General features: G+C 41.5%; 1 protein-coding gene across 1 annotated transcript; it reads right to left on the bottom strand.

The window, feature by feature from the left end:
- Window positions 1-404: 404 nt before the first annotated feature.
- On the bottom strand, window positions 405-18,350 carry LOC102217274 (glycogen [starch] synthase, liver). The gene is made up of 12 exons (XM_023350640.1): window positions 18,029-18,350; window positions 14,545-14,726; window positions 9,557-9,748; window positions 9,251-9,436; window positions 5,584-5,728; window positions 3,502-3,619; window positions 3,249-3,369; window positions 3,047-3,153; window positions 2,852-2,911; window positions 2,693-2,771; window positions 1,047-1,160; window positions 405-428 (listed from the first exon to the last, which is right to left on the bottom strand). Exons 1-12 carry the CDS (start codon window positions 18,150-18,152, stop codon window positions 405-407), a joined length of 1,452 nt encoding a protein of 483 aa, XP_023206408.1. The 5' UTR covers window positions 18,153-18,350.
- Window positions 18,351-19,154: the final 804 nt, after the last annotated feature.

Below are 19,154 nucleotides of genomic sequence, written 5' to 3' on the forward strand. Positions count from 1 at the left end.
TTCAATTTATTATCTCATGTAGAAGTCGCAGCAATCAGATTTTTTTTTTTTTTTGGCATCAAAATATCAGTCTTGGGCTGATCAGATTACCATGAAAAAGTTGGATATGGACTATAAAAAAAAAATCGGATTTGTTTTTTTGTTTTTTTTTACTCACATAGCCAAAATCAAAACCATAACACCCATGGCTATATTTCATTCAGATGTCCTCAAATTTTCTCTCTTGTAATCTTAAAGGATTTTTTTCCAGGACAAAAGTGTCATAAAGTGGTGTGGTGAGGAGGTGAGGCAGATGCTGAGACCCAGGTTGACGTGCAAATGATGGATTTAATGATAATCAATCCAGAAAATAAACTGTCCAAATAACTCCAGGCAGCACTGATGAGCGGAAGCGAGGGCTCAACTCAGGTAGCAACTGGAACGATGAACTGGAGCACACATAGACAGACGCCACAATGAGACGAGGACCCGACAAAGACACAGACACACAGGTGACACTAAATACACAGGATGTAATTAGGGAAACGAGAAACACCTGGGAGTAATCAAAGGGAGACAGGACAACACAGAGAGACAGATACACAGAAAACTCTAAATAAATACACAGAAAAACACAGATCATGACAAAAAGTTTTAAACTATTCTCTTCCAATCTTCTATAACATCTATTTTCAGCCAAATTTGTGTTTGATTTTCCAGCTATGTTCTTCCTACGTCTAGTGCTTAATGTTCTATAAATTCTTAATTCATATTTTTTTAATATTTGTGTTTGCAAATCATCACATTTTGAGAAGAATAACAGTTCTTCCCAATCAAACTGGCATTCTTTTATGATTACTATTTGAATGCCATACCAGAATTTCTGTACTTTTAGTCAAATACATTTGCTAAGAGAATGTATTTTACTTGCAGTTAGACAACAAAATATGACATTGTTTTAATCATTGAAGATCGAATAACAACAGGGCACTAAAAGAGGAAGAAGTGGGGACTTACTGACCCCAGCACCGCAGGTTGTAAAAGACAGAATGTTTAATGTACGGTACCTTGACTCGGTCGTTTCTGGAATTGAAGAGACCGATGCGTCTGACGTTGAACAGGATTGGATCTTCAGAGTCGTCCAGCATATTGTGAGTGGTCACTGGAGGAAGACTGTGCCTCTGAGACAAATCATTAAGACATACAGTGAGCAAAGTTTCTAGTTTTTAGGCTCTGAAAACCAAGTAAAATGTTAATTCTTTTAAACAACTTCAACCAATATATTCAGGCTCATATTTGCTGTCATTTGTGAATTTTTTGTCCATGCATTCAATATGACTATATTGCAAAAATCTTTTCACATTGTATCAAATCACATTATTGTAAAGTCTAGTGCTTTTATATTGATTTGATGTGACAGACCAACATAAAACTGTCAAAAGGAACTGAACAGAAGAGTACAGTTTATTTATTTATTTATTTATTTATTTATTTATTTATTTATTTATTCAATTTAAACAAAAAACTACAGTTGTTTGAGGCTATGGTTCAAGTCTTTCGGGTTATGTCTCAGTCTCTACCACCTCTGTAAGGCTAAGCACATTGGTATTGTCATCTTGCTTGCTACATGACTCTTAAACAGGTGACAATTCCAGACACAAAAACAGATTTAAAAAGGTTTATAGATCAATGGTAGTTCAGAAGAAGTCCCAGCTGGTGTTTGGAGGAATCTCCAGGTCAGCATTGACTGCAGGATGATCCCAGCATGCAGCTTTGCACAGCTTTGGTTCTTGGTTTAACATCTTCGGTGTGTTCATGCAGTGTCACCATTCATATGGCCACATCTTCAGTTTTTTATTTTTGTATTTGGCATCATTAGAAAGCTTGCAATAAAGTATTTTGTCTGTCTACATTTAAATATTTTGCTCAGTGTTTACTGTAACATGGCTTCCATGACCTTTAAAACCAGAGAAAAATAAGTCCCACAATGTTTCCTCTTTTTCAGTCGAAGAGTTTAATTCCAATCATTGCTGACACATGTAGTCAATAAGCCTTGCACCTCAACCCGTAAAACCTCTCCACTAATATACATTTATTTAATCGTGGATGACCTTTTGCTGATACTTTGTTGGTATATCAAGCTCTAACACAGATATTGTATTGACTCACAGTCCAAAGTGAAAGCTGGCATTAATCCCATACTGGTTTTAATTACAGTTAAGACACTTGAATAATGCTTTTGCTTTGGTAAATCCTCCCAGAATAAGGCTGCATCACCAGCCACTGATCACAATATCATAAATAGACTCTACAGTATGACAGAAGGTTAAAATGCAGATTTCATCTTTAAAAGAATTTGAATTAATGCATATCTCCTTACAAAAGTAAAGCTTTAAAATTTAATAGGTGTTTCAATGTTATGTTAAAAGACCGAATATAAACAGAGCAGACAGTAGAGCAACTGTTATTGCTATCCCAACATTAACATCCAAATAACAAAATTCATCCATTATCTCAAAATAAAGAGATAAGGATCTTAAGGTGATGACATAGTCAAACCATTATTGCCCAAGTTTGACTATACAAACATTTAGTATGATAAACAAACACTACAAGCTCAGGATGAGACAATTAACCAGTTATAAAACTAAATACATTATTTCAGGAGAACACAATGGAAATAAATTCCAATACATACAGTTAGATTTTGTACCTGTGTAGCATAAATAGCTCTCTTCATAATCGTCAAGTCATCTCTGTCCAGAATGGTGTTCATGTCTGGGATGTTTCCTCTGAAGACAGAAAACAGAAACATTTAAAGGATTTTCATTCACACATAACCATAATTACTTCACAAAATGTTTATACTCACGTCAGCAAAGATTCATAAAGCTTTTTACCAAACCTCTCCTTCACCGTGTGAGCCGTGTCCCTGTGAGCAACAAAGATCAAACAGTTTAATGTTTCTTTAAAAGTACTTACTGTATACATGAAAGCTGTGTGACGGAGATGGAGGTACGCTGAGGTTTGTTACCGTTTACATTTAAATATTTCAAAGAGAACCCACCAGAGCTGTTTGCGCACTGCCTGCCCCTTCAGTGACTCCACATTGAAGTTGTTTGTTTTGGCTGGCATTATGAAGAAAACCACCACAGTCAAGTCATTTCTGTGGACCTGTTGAGAAAGTCATTGAGGGATTCATGTGAGCTTGATAAAACTGTAAAACACAAGATGAAGAACCACAAATTCTCTGAGTTGAGGGTCCTCACCCGCAGCAAGTAGTTGAGTCTAGACAGCGATTCAAGAAAAATGTCGGCTCCTTTGTTGGAGAATTCATATCTCCCAGCAATGAAAAAGAACAGGGTTTTGTCCAAGTTGAAGTCAAGATGTCTGCCAAAATGAAATTTTACAAACAAGAGTGTAAGTCAGAATGATGTGGCCTGTTTGAATTGGATCAGGCAACATTAAAATCAAAGAGCTATATCAGCTTACTGACTGAACTACAGGCCTCCTCATGCTCACCCATAAAAGTGTCCTCTAACAAACTCCTGGATGCGAGTCTTGTTAGTGGAGTGCAAGTTCTGAAACTCATGCATGGCTGAGAATTTTTTCACATTCAGCCCATTTGGAGTCACCACATCTATGCCAGAGTTAAACAGAACAGAGCTGACTTTACTCTACTGGTGGAAGAAAAGTACAAACAATACTGAGACATAGTATTTGCCTCCATCTGTTCTCGCTTTACTGCCACACTCGAAATATGTCAGAGGATTTTAAAGATAAATAAAGATAACCTGAGTAAATACAAAATGTAGTTTTCAAATGATTTCATTTATTAAGGGGGGAGGAAACTATCCTAAAAAGCCTAACTGGCTTCCTTTGCTGCACAAGTTGGTGCCTATTTCAGCAGCTCTCACTCATTCTTGTTTTATCTTTGCTAAAGTTGCAATAAATAACTTTTATCGAGCAATATGGTTTTTTTTTACATGTTTGTTAAAACTATTACTGTGTATAATATGACAGATAATCTGTGAAAAATAAATCAAGCTGCTGTGGTCCTACTGCTATCTGCAGAAGTACAGCACTCAGGCATAAACAACAATCAGAGCCAGGAGGAGGGTCTCAGTACTTTCAATCACCCTCATGTACACGCTGCTCACACAGCTAACTTTGGCAGGTCAGCCACTCCCAGGAAGGTTCACCTCTGTTCATCTATCTAACATTTACACTTCAGCCTTGATTCATGGACTGCATTAAATCAACCTGTGATCATAAAGAACCAGGATATATCATTTAAAGTCCATATTAAACAAGTTTCAAGGATTTCCTTATTTTGTATTTCCTTTGAAATCCAGAATAGAATTTCAGATTCTCCTTCTCACATCCCTTAACAATCAGCTCCATCAAACATCAGATCTGATTGGTCCATATGTTCCTAACAGAGCACTTCTCTCTCTAACTGCAGGTTTGCTGCTGGTTCCTAGAATTCCTGATAGTAGAATGGCAGGCAGATCTATAGTTCAAGCTCCTCTGCTGTGGAACCAGCTCCCAGTTTCAGTCTGTGAGACAGTTGTTTTTCTCTCCATTGAGCTACATCTGGTCTGGCATTGTGGCTCCTGGACCTCTACCTTCCTGGAGGAGGAGGATGCTGCCATGAGCTAACTGTTCTCTCTGTCCTGCTATTAACTTTTTACCTTAATCAACATCAGAAATCATCCTCCATCAATTCATCAGTTTCTTCTTGTGCATTCTGCTCTCTCTTCTCAAACCTCCAGTTGTTTTGTGTCAGATGGTTGCATGAACTGAGCCCAGTTCTGGTTCTGCTGGAGGTTTCTTCCCATTAAATAAGAGTTTTCCCTCCCAACTGTTGCTATATACATGCTCAATCATGTAAAGGATTGTGCTAAAGTCTTTGATGTTGCTACATGTTTCACCAGGAGGAGTGAATGCTGCAAGACTGAATCCAGTCTGCTGGGTTTCCTTAGACAGAAACGTTTTAAACTACTTTGAATAATTAACTGAGCATGCTGTTTTGTTTGACATCACTGGAAAGCTCATAATCCACACGTTCAGAATCTGTAAATATCTTGAAACACCCCTGAGGAGACTTGCTCATGGTTTTGCTGCGGACAATCATGTATATCTGTGATCGAAATAAAATGTGTTTGTTTGTAAAGTGCCTCCACATGACATTTGTTGTGAATTAGTGTAATTAAATAAACTGAATTGATTTCTTGATTCAATATTTCAGGCAGTAATGAACTGTAATGAATCAATTACAGTTGATTCATGATTTTAAAAGGACAGTTGTACTTTTTCAAACAGAACCAGTTTAGTTTTGATAGTCATTTCAACCTTAATAAATAAATGATCATAAAACTACATTTTGTATTTACTATCCAAATCCAAATGTATTTAATGGTCTGAAACACTGAACTGTGCCAGTAGACATTAGTCATTGGGCTGAAATTATGTGACTCCATTCATTAATTCAATCCATATAAATTCTCTGTATGTGCAATTGCATGTATTAATATCTATTTTATACAATTTGCATGTTGTATAGATGGAAATAATCATTGTTGTGGTGTAGGTGGTGTCCACCTGGCTTCCTGTGCAACATGTGTTTGGCCTCCACTGCTGTGATCTGGGACACTGTGGTGAAGACGTGAGCGCAATGCACCGCTGCTCGCTCCAGGCAGTACCGATGGTAGATCTGCCTCTCTCCTGCCTCCTTGTCAATATTGAACTACCAGCACACAAAAATATCAGAATCAATTTTAAGCTGTAAATTCAAAGAGAAATGACAGTAGAATAGTTGTTAGGACAGGTTCCATCTGTACAGAATCTTGCATGTTAAAGCCTAGCAAGTTATAACATCACACTCCTCTTTTTCAAACGGGTCACAGCAACACCTTACTTTGGAAATTCCTTTGTTTTGTTGGATGTTTTTCTGGCTTCTCTGTTTCTTAAGAAGATCTAAAAATCAACATAATGCAATAATGTTTTCCATTATTCTTTTTTTCTTATACTTTATGCTTAAAATACTAGAACCCTTGGACTCTTCGTTCATTTTACTTGGTTACTCTCATTCAACCATTTAGATTTTTTCTGAAATTTCAATTTCATTAATTTATAAACATGTACAATTTAAATTCAGTTTGAGTTAAATTTAGATTAAAATTGAAATCAATCTATTATTGATAGACTTGATTATGTATTGCCAGTTGGTGGAAAGTTATCTGAAAAATCCCAGTTGGTTACATCAGGCCATAAAAGGTTTGGACTTTATGGTTTTGGTAAAGGGGAACCAGATGTGACAAGAACCAGGAGACATGACTCACAAAACAAGCCAGGAAATTATTTGATTACCCTAAATCAGGCAAAATTAGAGAAAGGAGCATGTATTGCAATTCCTCTGGTAATTTTAATAAATTTTATATGTAATGTCTCAAAGTAATAATAATAGTAATACATTACTTATCGGTTCAAGAAGTCTGTCTTAAAGTTATGGTAACTTTAAAAACACAATAATACCTTATGAGAATAAGGTATTATTGTGTTTTTATCAATAGAATGGGAAAGGCAACTGTAGACTGGGGTCATCTGTCAATTATCTATTCAGCCAGTGAGCAATCTGCAGCTCTGGCCTGACCTTTAGGGTATGAGCAGTGGGGCCAATTACAAGTATCACAGTAAGCCATCCTCATACAGTTCAACGTTACTAATCATGCTCTAAATGATTTTAAAATACCAAAACCTTTGAATGTGCCAATCAGTCTGACAGCTACCAATTACCCGTGTTGCTAACAGCTCTGTGGTGGGGGTCGGAACACAGTTTGCTTGAATTACAAGCAAACTGTGTAAATTTTTTAGAACAATGAACATGGAGGGAAGTTTCAGATTCATACCAATTCAAACAATTCAATGAACTACAGTTACTTACTCTTACTCATTAAGGGTATAAATATCAAAAGTTTTAAACGGTTGCCGTTTCACATTGACCGTTTTTCCTCTTTTGAGGAGTGGGGGAGTGTTAGAATGATTTTACATAAATGGGAATTTTTTTTCAGATCCATTAATAATGTAAATTATTCATACAAACTGAAACCAATTAAAAAGTGAAGGCAAGTTGTACCTTAACATCTTACAAAGCAAGATGGTGAGGTACAACAAGATGTTTGGTGACAAATTGTCAAATTGGTGACAAATGCCACCAATTTGCATTTGTCAAATAATTCTAGCTCAATATGTGATTGGGATTTGTCGGTGTGTAGGGAATTTAAAACTACCCTAAAAGATTACACTTTCTGTTCAGCATGGTACAAGTTTTATTCCCAACCATGGGCGTCATGTAGGGGGGGGAGAAGTTAGGACAATTCCAAGGGCCCCTGGCCGACAGGAGGCACCCCACAATATATATATATATATATATATATATATATATATATATATATATATATATATATATATATATATATATTTGGGGTGGGTGGGGGTGGAGGTTTATAGAAATAGAAAAAAAATTGAGGGCCCTGTTAATAAAATTAATCATATCATGTTTTTAAAATATTTTTTAGCTGTAAAATTAAATGTTTCCACTCCCAGACCAAAACGCTCACATTTGCCCTGAACCCCCCTGGATCTCCATGAAATGGTTTGTTCCTGCTTAGCACGCTTGATGGTGACGGTGTTCAGCAGCAGTCAGTGGAAGACAAGAACGACTGTGGCTGTTACTATGCTGCTAAGAAAAATTATAAAGTCAGGTTTTCAAAAATATAGAGATTGAGAGGGAAAAAGACAAGAGTGTCAATTTATAGCCCAGCTTTTCTCCAAAAGAGGTGGGTAGACTGTGTGAGATTATCAACCATTTTGCATAGTTAGCTTAGTTACAGACTACCGTTTGCCTCCATTTCATTTAATGAATGAAGGAACAAATCTACCAACATATTCATATATTGTTCTTGCCCCTGTACCTTTTATCACACTTAATAACAGATGCTGGTATGGTGATTAGACCTGCTCTAATAGCAGTTCTAATCACCATACGAGCATGAATGAGGATGATTGTCAACACTAAGACCCTCCTTATGATTCTGATTGGTTGTTTTTGGTCAGAATGGCGCATTACTTTAGCCAGCAATAGTCAAATGTGGAAAAAACATATTTTATTAATTAAAGTTATATACTGTGGCTTGAATAAAATGCAACTACATAGCATTATTTTTTGAGAAGTCTCGATTGCTTTATGTATATTTTGCACGCTGCCTATGGCTGTTGTTGGTGGGAGAGACCTTTCAGTAATCCAAAGCTAATAATAATAAAAAATTAAGCAACCTATTTACATACAGTATGTGGACTGTTGCATTTAAATTGACTAACAGTAAATACTGTCCTAGTATCAGTATTGGACCAAAGAAAGCAAGGCAGTCACAAGCCTTTAAAATTGTGAAGCTTTTTTTTTTTTTACTCCTCCAGGGGGTCTTTTTGTGGGCTCCAGTGTCCCTTATACGACAGTAGGCTGACAGGAAACGGGGAAGGAGAGGGGGGAAGACATGCGGCAAATATCGTCGAGTCCGGGAGTCGAACCCGCGACGGCCACGTCAAGGACTGAAGGCCTCCAAATATGGGTCACGCTAACCACTACGCCACCACGGCACGCCCCAAAATTGTGACGCTTTTTATGGGTCACATAGACTCAAGAAACTATGACAGCAGGTACGCTGTCATAGGGGGACACAATTAAATTTTTTGTCATGGGGCCCAAGATTCCTGGCAGCGCCTCTGCTCCCAACTGGATTTATTTTTTACTGCCACAAAAGATAAAACATAATTCCAAGCTTGACATAGCGCCATCAGTTCATCTTGGCTTCATCTGTTTCATGAAGGCCAAACCAGGCTCAGGAAGTACGACTATGCTAAGGCAGGAATGAGTAATTCAGGTAAATGTTTAAGTCTGGCTTAAGGCTTAGGCCTTCATTCCAAAACCATCAGAGGTTGCAGTTTTGAAGTTGATTCTGAGGAGCCCAGGTCAGCTGCATAAGACGTCAGCCAAAGAGAGGTACTGGGTTCTTGTGCGCAGACCCACTACTTTAACAGAGGACAACAAAATATGGTCTTTATGTGCAGTGACAAGGACAGTCCTTATCAAATGTCAATCCACAGAAAAAGAGAATAGATCATTTGTACTGTCATGTATGCCTTTATCTTTGCTGCTGCTGATTGGTTTTGATCTTATCTTTGCCCCAAGCACAACCCACTGGTCTCCTACCTTATCCAAGTTGTTGTAAAAGTCAACATTCCCAGCACAAAGATATCTTCCAAGCAGTGTGGCATGAGTAGTAAAAACTGTTGCCATAGGAATGTTACGGGAGCGAGAGAGAATAAGCCCAGGACCTGCCTGCCACTCATGGAAGTGACTGATGACATTGGGTTTGTCTCCAAGGTGGTCTGTTAGCTAAAAAACCAAACAAAAAACAGATAGATGTTAGAGGTTCACAAATTGTGAAAGCACACATTTATCGGGGAGAAACAGGTTGAATTTTAAAACTGCTAGACTTCACTGGTAAAGCCACACCTCTTTAAAGAACCAGGCAATCAAGGAGCCCAGAATGAGAGAGTCATTAGCCTCTCGGTCGTGATACGGAAGACCAATGTGGCAGGTCTCCCACAGGTCCCCCTTCCATCGGTCCAGGTTCCAGGCTGCTGAGCCGATGTCAAACAGGATAACATAAGGGCTGCCCTCAATCAGCCAGCGACCAAAATGAACCTGAAGCAGCAGACAGAGTTCAGAAAGTACTTAACCAAGCTTAAATGTTTTCAAAACTGTTTATTTATTGTCAATTTGTCTTATCCTATATAGGAAGAATAGAATAGAATAGAATAGAATAGAATAGAATAGAATAGAATAGACTTTATTAACCCCCAAAGTGTTAAATATTGTTAAATACAAATATAACCATAGTATATAATATAACCATTTTAAAATACCATACCAAAGTTTTTATGTCTTATGTTTATAATGAATTAAGACTGGAAAATGTTTTAGATGATTGGTCAGCTCCTCCATGGGCTGCCACCTTATCGTGGTGGAGGGGTTTGAGTGTCCCAATGATCCTAGGAGCTATGCTGTCTGGGGCTTCATGCCCCTGGTAGGGTCACCCAAGGCAGACAGGTCCTAGGTGAGGGACCAGACAAAGAGCAGCCCGAAGACCCCTTATGATGGACAAGAACTTTGGACTTGGTGTTCCGTCGCCCGGACGCGGGTCACCGGGGCCCCACTCTGGAGCCAGGCCTGGAGGGGGGGCACGATGGCGAGCGTCTGGTGGCCGGGCTTTTACCCATGGAGCCCGGCCGGGCTCAGCCCGAAGAGGAAACATGGGCCCCCCCTCCCATGAGCCCACCACCCGTGGGAGGGGCCAAAGGGGTCGGGTGCAGTGTGGGATGGGTGGCAGCAGAGGGAGGGGACCCTGGCGGTCCGATCCTCGGTTGCAGAAACTGGCTCTTGGGACGTGGAATGTCACCTCTCTGGTGGGGAAGGAGCCGGAGCTAGTGCGTGAGGTCGAGAGGTTCCGGCTAGAAATAGTCGGTCTCACCTCGACGCACGGCTCTGGTTCTGGAACCAGTCTCCTTGAGAGGGGCTGGACATACTTCCACTCTGGAGTTGCCCAAGGTGAGAGGCGTCGGGCAGGAGTGGGCATACTTGTTGCTCCCCATCTCGGCGCCTGTACGTTGGGGTTTACCCCGGTGAACGAGAGGGTAGCATCCCTCCGCCTACGGGTGGGGGGACGGGTTCTGACTGTCGTTTGTGCTTACGGGCCGAACGACAGTTCAGATTACCCACCCTTTTTGGAGTCCTTAGAGGGGGTACTGGAGAGTGCTCCTCCTGGGGACTCCCTTGTTCTGCTGGGGGACTTCAACGCTCACGTGGGCAATGACAGTGAGACCTGGAGGGGCGTGGTTTGGAGGAACGGCCCGCCCGACCTGAACTCGAGCGGTGTTCTGTTGCTGGACTTCTGTGCTCGCCATGGATTGTCCATAACGAACACCATGTTCAAGCATAAGGGTGTCCATATGTGCACTTGGCACCAGGACACCCTAGGCCGCAGTTCGATGATCGACTTTGTCATCGTTTCATCGGATCTGCGGCCGTATGTCTTGGACACTCGGGTGAAGAGAGGTGCGGAGCTGTCCACTGACCACTACCTGGTGGTGAGTTGGCTCCGGTGGTGGGGGCGAAAGCCGGTCAGACCTGGCAGGCCCAAACGTGTTGTGAGGGTCTGCTGGGAACGTCTGGCGGAATCCCCTGTGAGACGGAGCTTTAACTCCCATCTCCGGCAAAACTTCGAACACGTCCCGGGGGAGGTGGGGGACATGGAGTCTGAGTGGACCGTGTTCCGTGCCTCCATTGTCGAGGCGGCCGATCGGAGCTGTGGCCACAAGGTTGTCGGTGCCTGTCGCGGCGGCAACCCTCGAACCCGCTGGTGGACACCTTCGGTGAGGGATGCCGTCAGGCTGAAGAAGGAGTCCTATTGGGCCTTTTTGGCCTGTGGGACTCTGGAAGCAGCTGATGGGTACCGGCGGGCGAAGCGGCATGCGGCTCGGGCGGTTGCTGAGGCAAAAACTCGGGCGTGGGAGGAGTTTGGAGAGGCCATGGAGAAAGACTTCCGTACGGCTTCGAGGCGATTCTGGTCCACCATCCGGCGTCTCAGGGGGGGGAAGCGGTGCAGCACCAACACTGTTTATAGTGGGGATGGTGTACTGCTGACCTCTACTCGGGACGTTGTGGGCCGGTGGGCAGAGTACTTCGAAGACCTCCTCAATCCCACCAACATGCCTTCCACTGAGGAAGCGGAGCCTGGGGACTCTGGGTTGGGCTCTCCAATCTCTGGGGACGAGGTCACCGAGGTGGTTAAAAAGCTCCTCGGTGGCAGGGCCCCGGGGGTGGATGAGATCCACCCGGAGTTCCTTAAGGCTCTGGATGTTGTGGGGTTGTGTTGGTTGACGCGACTCTGCAATGTCGCATGGACATCGGGGGCAGTTCCCCTGGATTGGCAGACTGGGGTGGTGGTCCCCCTGTTCAAAAAGGGGGACCGGAGGGTGTGCTCCAATTATAGAGGGGTCACACTCTTAAGCCTCCCTGGCAAGGTCTATTCAGGGGTCCTGGAGAGGAGGGTCCGTTGGATAGTCGAACCTCGGATCCAGGAAGAGCAGTGTGGTTTTCGTCCTGGTCGTGGAACACTGGACCAGCTCTACACCCTTGGCAGGGTCCTGGAGGGTGCATGGGAGTTCGCCCAACCAGTCTACATGTGTTTTGTGGACTTGGAGAAGGCGTTCGACCGTGTCCCTCGGGGAGCCCTGTGGGGGGTTCTCCGGGAGTATGGGGTACCGGGCCCTTTGATACGGGCTGTCAGGTCCCTGTATGACCGGTGTCAGAGTCTGGTCCGCATTGCCGGCAGTAAGTCGGGCTCGTTTCCGGTGAGAGTTGGACTCCGCCAGGGCTGCCCTTTGTCACCGATTCTGTTCATCACTTTCATGGACAGAATTTCTAGGCGCAGCCAAGGTGTTGAGGGGGTCCGATTTGGTGGCCTTAGGATCTCATCTCTGCTTTTCGCAGACGATGTGGTCCTTTTGGCTTCATCAGATCGTGATCTGCAGCTCTCGCTGGAGCGGTTCGCAGCCGAGTGTGAAGCGGCCGGGATGGGGATCAGTGCCTCCAAATCCGAGGCCATGGTCTTGAGCCGGAAAAGGGTAGAGTGCCTTCTCCGGGTCAGGGGGGGTGTCCTGCCCCAAGTGGAGGAGTTTAAGTATCTCGGGATCTTGTTCACGAATGGGGGAAGAAGGGAGCGGGAGATCGACAGGCGGATTGGCGCAGCGTCTGCTGTCAAGCGGGCCCTGTACCGGTCTGTCGTGGTGAAGAGAGAGCTGAGCCAAAAAGCGAAGCTCTCAATTTACCGGTCGATCTACGTTCCCACCCTCATCTATGGTCATGAGCTTTGGGTCATGACCGAAAGAACGAGATCGCGGATACAAGCGGCCGAAATGGGTTTTCTCCGTAGGGTGGCTGGGCTCTCCCTTAGAGATAGGGTGAGAAGCTCAGTCATCCGGGAGGGACTCAGAGTAGAGCCGCTGCTCCTTCACATCGAGAGGAGCCAGTTGAGGTGGCTCGGGCATCTGGTCAGGATGCCTCCTGGACGCCTCCCTGGTGAGGTGTTCCGGGCACGTCCCACCGGGAGGAGGCCCCGGGGAAGACCCAGGACACGCTGGAGGGACTATGTCTCTCGGCTGGCCTGGGAACGCCTCGGGATTCCCCCGGAGGAGCTAGAAGAAGTGGCTGGGGAGAGGGAAGTCTGGGCCTCCCTTCTGAAGCTGCTACCCCCGCGACCCGACCCCGGATAAGCGGAAGAAGATGGATGGATGGATGGATGGATGGATGGATGATTGGTCAGCTGTGTTGGAGCAGAGACACATCTAAAACTGCCATAGCAGCAGGTCTGTAGGACTGGAGATGGAAATCCTTGTTTCAGAGCCTCAGTCCTTGTATTTGTGCTCCCAACAGAGGTTTGGAATTGTCAATTTATCACATAGAAGGAATTTCCCCTGACTTCCTCTAACTTATTTGGACTAAAAGAACTCTTTAAAATGTCAGACTATTCATCAGACTATTATTAACACAAAACTGTCGGTTGTGGAGTTGAAAATCAAATTTTTTTCAAGAACTTTTTAAGAGACTGCATGCCTTGGGAACAGTATGTTCAGAGTAAATGGTATAAACTCTTCTAACCAGTAATAAGTGTGTAGACACCATAGAAGATAAAAGTCAGTGGTGTTTCTAGTTAGCACTGGAAGCACTGAGGGAAAGCAGAGGAGCTTGATTTTTTTCACAGATTATCTGTTTCATACTACATGTCACAACATAGTGACAATTTTCCCCAAAAGTTGTAGTTAACATGTTTCTTCATAGTTTGCAAACAACACGCAAACAGCTTCTCATAATTGGCGCCATTATGTTTAACAATGATGAACATTGAATCTTGAAGCAGCGTCTTTACCAGAACACACCCAAATATATGGTGGCCTGCAGCTTTGACTGTCAGTGAGAATATCCAGTGTTAATACCTTTCCTTCTGGTCATTCCAGGCAAAAAGGCTCTTAGTTTAGATATGATATAATACTGAGACCTTGAAATATAATGAGCCCAAATGCGCTATGAGAGACCACAGAAACTTGCTGAAAAATACTCAAAACATGTGACCATTTTCTTTCAGCTTAAAAGAGAATTCTACCACTCACTATGGAAATGTAAAGAAAGATGTAAAAATTCTCTATCATCATTCTAGCATTCATTAAATAAATATTAACGCTTTTGATAATCGTAACTTATCTACAACAGGAAAGGTTTGGTCAGACTTAATGAGAAAAAAGATTGTTTACTTTTCTTCTTTGTATCCAAATATTGGGTCTCTGCTGTATTATTGAACATCTTATGATATGACAAATATACATAAGCTTATGACCAGAACTGAAAACACACACACACATACATACACACACACACACACACACCTGGCATCCATTGTTGATAAGAGCATCCATTGCCTTCTGGATCAGTGGGTTGGGTGGTACACAGCCTTCCACTTGTGTCTTGAAGTTGTGTTCAAAGTATGGTCCCATCATGTAATAGTTCTCTCCCCATTCATCCACTGTGACCTTAGCTTTAGACTGGATGACAGTGTAAATTCCTCCAACTGAAAATTCATAAAGTGCAAAATAAATTACAAAATAAATGAAAATATGTTGTATATTGCTACGCATTGTTTTCATGTGAGTATAACTACATCAGCCATTTATAGAACATCAACCCAACAAAAGTTAGACACTGAAAAAGTACTTTTTCTATTGCTAACTATTTAGAATGAAGAAAAAATCAATAATTCCAAGTCTCACAAATAATAACTATAAATATTTCTTATGAAATCTTAAATTTGAGACACTGTAAACTAATGGTAAACTGTGACACATAAGAAACATTCTCAAGCATCCCTTTGCTTGTGTTGAAAAGGGGAACATATTTTCCTGTCTTATTTCTGAGCTGAAATTACTCAAATGAAATACCAATATGTGATAACTAATGAAGTCCAGCCTTCATCAGTTTGTATAATAGAGAAAAAAAACAGTCTGAACCCTGAACTGTTGCATACCACAATCATATCACCACTTTGAAGCAAGCACTTCATTAAAGGAGCAAATGGTAATTGTTCTACATTTCTTTTGGATGAATAAAATTGAGAAAGAACCCCCGTTATCTGGGCAGCCCTTTGCAATCCACAGCAGTTAGGACTTAGACATATCTCTTCCACTAAGTAGTATGGCTCTGGTTGTTATGGCTCAATATGCTATTCAGGGCCATTAGAGGCCCATCACCAGTTAGATTTTTAGCGTCTAACGTCTAACATGGTGTCATACTAATGGGATGACAAATGGGATGTCCTGTAGACTAACATGTCTTGTGTTTGTTGCAAGCAGTGATGGTTTTCTGTCCCCCAGTGAATGAATTGTGCTATGTGAGGTCAGAAGCACCATCCCAAATGTAGCATACCTTTGAAGAGGGCCCAGGATTAATGTGGTAGTTTGCTTGTATGAGCTGCTTTCACAAAAGAAATAGACTAAATAGGGTGCCCAACTGCATCAATCTGCATTTCTGTCTGGCTCAGTGGAAATGAGGCAAGAAAGACCAAGAGGAGGAGGGCATTGCTCCATGCCTCCAAGTCAGACAGCTCCAGGAGGTCAACAGAGTGTGATTCCCACCAGGGCCCCTGGTGGGGGCTATTATTATTATTATTTTTATATATATAATAAAATAATAATAATCCCCACCAGGGCCAAGCTCAGTCCTCGCTGCCTGAAAAATTTCAGTCATAGACCATCTGCCAGGAACCCATCACATTATGACACACCAAGGGAATTCCTGTGCCTGTCTTCCCCCCAATGATCCCACCATCTCCCACAGTTATCCCCATACCAGAGGTTATGGCATGTGATTAGTTCTAAAAGCCATGAATATACATTCTGCACGCTCAAATGTGTATTCCATGTTTGACATTGAGCATGTAAACATAACTGAAAATCTATTCACTGGGTGTTCGTGTTTGTTTGTGTCATAACTCAGTGGATAAATAACTAATAGCAGGACATGGGACATTAGACTGGATGACTAAAGTCCCATGAGACATAAAGTCAGTACATGAAAACAGGTCCTTTATTAACCAGTCATACTTATCAACATGAAAAAAGACTCCACAAACAAATCTGTCAGCAGATGGCAGTATCACCGTTAAAATAACTCAGAATAGTCCAAATAGTTCGGATGTCTCTTTCCTTTCTATGTTCCTTTGTTCCTTTCTTACAGAGAGCTTCTGTCATGTTTTTGTTTTTGAGCAGGAATAGAAAGCTCATGTTTGATCTCCATCATTCTTGCACCTAAGTTTATGGTGGGTGTGAGGGATTTACCCCCCTCAACAGGTGTTGTTGTTTTTTGTGTTTCCTGTATTGTTGCTTTATTTAATATTTTGTTTTGATCATCCTCTCTTTCCTTTGAGGTCATGCGTTGCCATGGAGGCGCGCCCATGAGCAGTGTTGCCTAGGACCTGGTGTTTCCAATTTACCTTACTGGGAAGGTCCATTGTTTGAGAAGGAGGAGAGATGTTTGTTTTATTTTTTGTTTGGTCCCAGCTTATTTTTGTTTTTGTTAAATTGTTAGTTGTAATTCTGTAAATATTTGTTTAGGAATATTGTTTAGCACAAATGTTTGTTCTTTCGTTTACCTGGAAATGTAATTGTTGTCTCCGCCCCTTAATTAGTCCTGGCCATGCTTTAAAAGCCAGGTGGTTTGAATCAGAGGGGTGGCTCCCTCATGTTTGGAATGTTTGTCAGTTTGAAAATGGTATTGTAATGTGCAAAGAACTGATAAAGAAAAAATTTAGAGCTCTATAATGGCTGGACTTTGTCTGATTTTGGATCGCAAACCAACAGTGGGTTTGTATCCTAAAGAAAAAGAAGTAAATTTGTATATATCTCACAAATGAGAAATTAACTTGCATGCTTTAAACCTTATATAGTAGCACAAAAACTGTCAGTATTCGAGGGCCCACATGAACTGACTAGTAAATATATCGTCATTGCAAGGGAATGGAAAACCTCTGTGAAAACAATAATATAAAAAAAATCCAATGTGTCCCCTTGCATTAAACAAGTGGTCAGGGTTTTTTTTTTGTAATTTAACACCACCAAATAGTATTATTCCCTGTTCTCATCTGTGGCTATAGCTGGTTGATGTGAAAAGACCTAAAAGAAAAAACCATTTGACCATTTTAGGTGGAATGACTGTGGGTCAGCAGTGTGGCTGAACTTCTTATTATTGGATATAATTACTAAAAATTAAGTTCTGTAATTAGGAAATGTGTTTTTTTAACTATCCCATCTGTGGCAATTTTATTTCTAAGACCAACATTTTGAAATAAAATCTATTGTATAAATTTGCACACAAAAAAATAAACATTTAGTTTTTAGAATCTTAACTTTGTCATTGGTTTGTGTTCTAATTTTGTTTTTAATGTGTTTTTTTTCTGGAAGTCACAATCCACACTGAATCACATCTTTTAAATGGGATAAAGAGAAGACAGAAGACAAATACATAGAGCGGGGCCCCATCTCTGCTAGTTATCTGGTTTATCTAGAGTTTAATGTTTAACTCCACAGAGAGAGTAGACACTGTGCTCTGTGGAGCAATATTTACTTGTTGAAGAGCAAAGATTATGTTTTAGGAAAACAATGCCAGAGAATGTATTCTTCTTATTGTGAGGAAATCTTCGTTTGCCGAACCAGAGTGATTTTACCTTTGTCCCATACTCTGAACAGAATTATACTTATAATAAGTTTGTGAACAACTGGGAAGCTCTACCAGTTTCATCTGGTTAAGGTTTAAAGAACTATGCCTTAAAGTAAATGACCTTAGATAAAGCAGTAACAGCTGAGTTGCAGTGTGTCTGACCTTTGTTGGTGACCTCCCATGCCACTTCAAAAAGCATCAGGTCTTCCACCGGCAGCTCATCGTCCTCCCAGGCTGGTAACAGCCCACTCAGGGATGTAATGGACAGGGAACGTGACAATGGCATATTGTTATTTCTTGAAGTGCAATACAAACAAATGGAAAATAGCCACTCCTCTGTAGTGTTCAGAGAAAAGCTTTTAGAACTGCAGGGTATGCACTTGTAGGTCCTGAACTCAGTAGAAACAGAACTGACATGAAGCAGAATGGACGGAGCAGCAGGGAGTCAGGAGGGTAAAGAGCTTCCACCCCGCCCACTGAGCATGAGCTGATGCCAGCAGGAGGGACGTTTACCTCCAACACTCACATACGTCAGGGGAAAAATGGTCTGGAGATCAAGTGAGGAAAGAGGGAAGCAGGACTGCCTGATGAACATTATTGGACAAACAAACCCATGTGATAAACTGTGCAAATATTTTCTCCTAAACGTGGTCACAGCACAGTGTATACAGGCATATAGAGGATTTAGTTTTGGTAGGGACAGTATGAAAGGAACATTACATCATAGCAAGAGTCGCATCAATTCAAGATCATAGCACATTTTAGGAACAAGGTAAAGTGATTTTCTTGACATAAACACAATACAAAACAAAAAAAGAAAGACACTTTATGTTGCAGTAGCAGAATAATGAGAACAGGTGACAAAGTAATAAAAAATTGTAATCCAAACCAAAATGTATCTATTTTCCAGTTAATATTCATCAAAGATTAAATCAGTTAAAATTGATTTGAAGGAACTTAGTGATTTGGCTGCTGTGCAGTTTTCTGGAACTTAGTTCCAGTTTATAAGAGCATAAAAACTGAATGCTGCTTCTCCGTGTTTGGTTCTGACTGAAGATGCAGAGTAGACGAGAGCCAAACCAGAGACGAATGATGCAATGATAACAGGTCTTTAATGTTTTATTATTCATAAACTAACATTATTTAGAGTCTGTTCTCTCAGTGTAAGGACTGTAGAACTGGATAATGTGCTCTACCTTCCTGGTTTTAGTCAAAACTCCAGTAGCAGCGTTCTGGATCTGATTTTTAAGTCAGACCCGAGAAGACAATGTTGCAATGCAATTAAAAA

Source organism: Xiphophorus maculatus, chromosome 17, assembly GCF_002775205.1.
Source record: "Xiphophorus maculatus strain JP 163 A chromosome 17, X_maculatus-5.0-male, whole genome shotgun sequence".
NCBI classification, from domain to species: domain Eukaryota; kingdom Metazoa; phylum Chordata; class Actinopteri; order Cyprinodontiformes; family Poeciliidae; genus Xiphophorus; species Xiphophorus maculatus.

Coding starts and splice junctions, on each gene's coding strand:
- LOC102217274 (XM_023350640.1), bottom strand. CDS start 18,152: ATGCCATTGTCACGTTCCCTGTCCATTACATCCCTGAGTGGGCTGTTA. Junction 9,749..14,544: donor TTATCAACAATGGATGCCAG/GTGTGTGTGTGT, acceptor CTGCTGCTTCAG/GTTCATTTTGGTCGCTGGCT. Junction 3,154..3,248: donor GACTCAACTACTTGCTGCGG/GTGAGGACCCTC, acceptor CTTTCTCAACAG/GTCCACAGAAATGACTTGAC.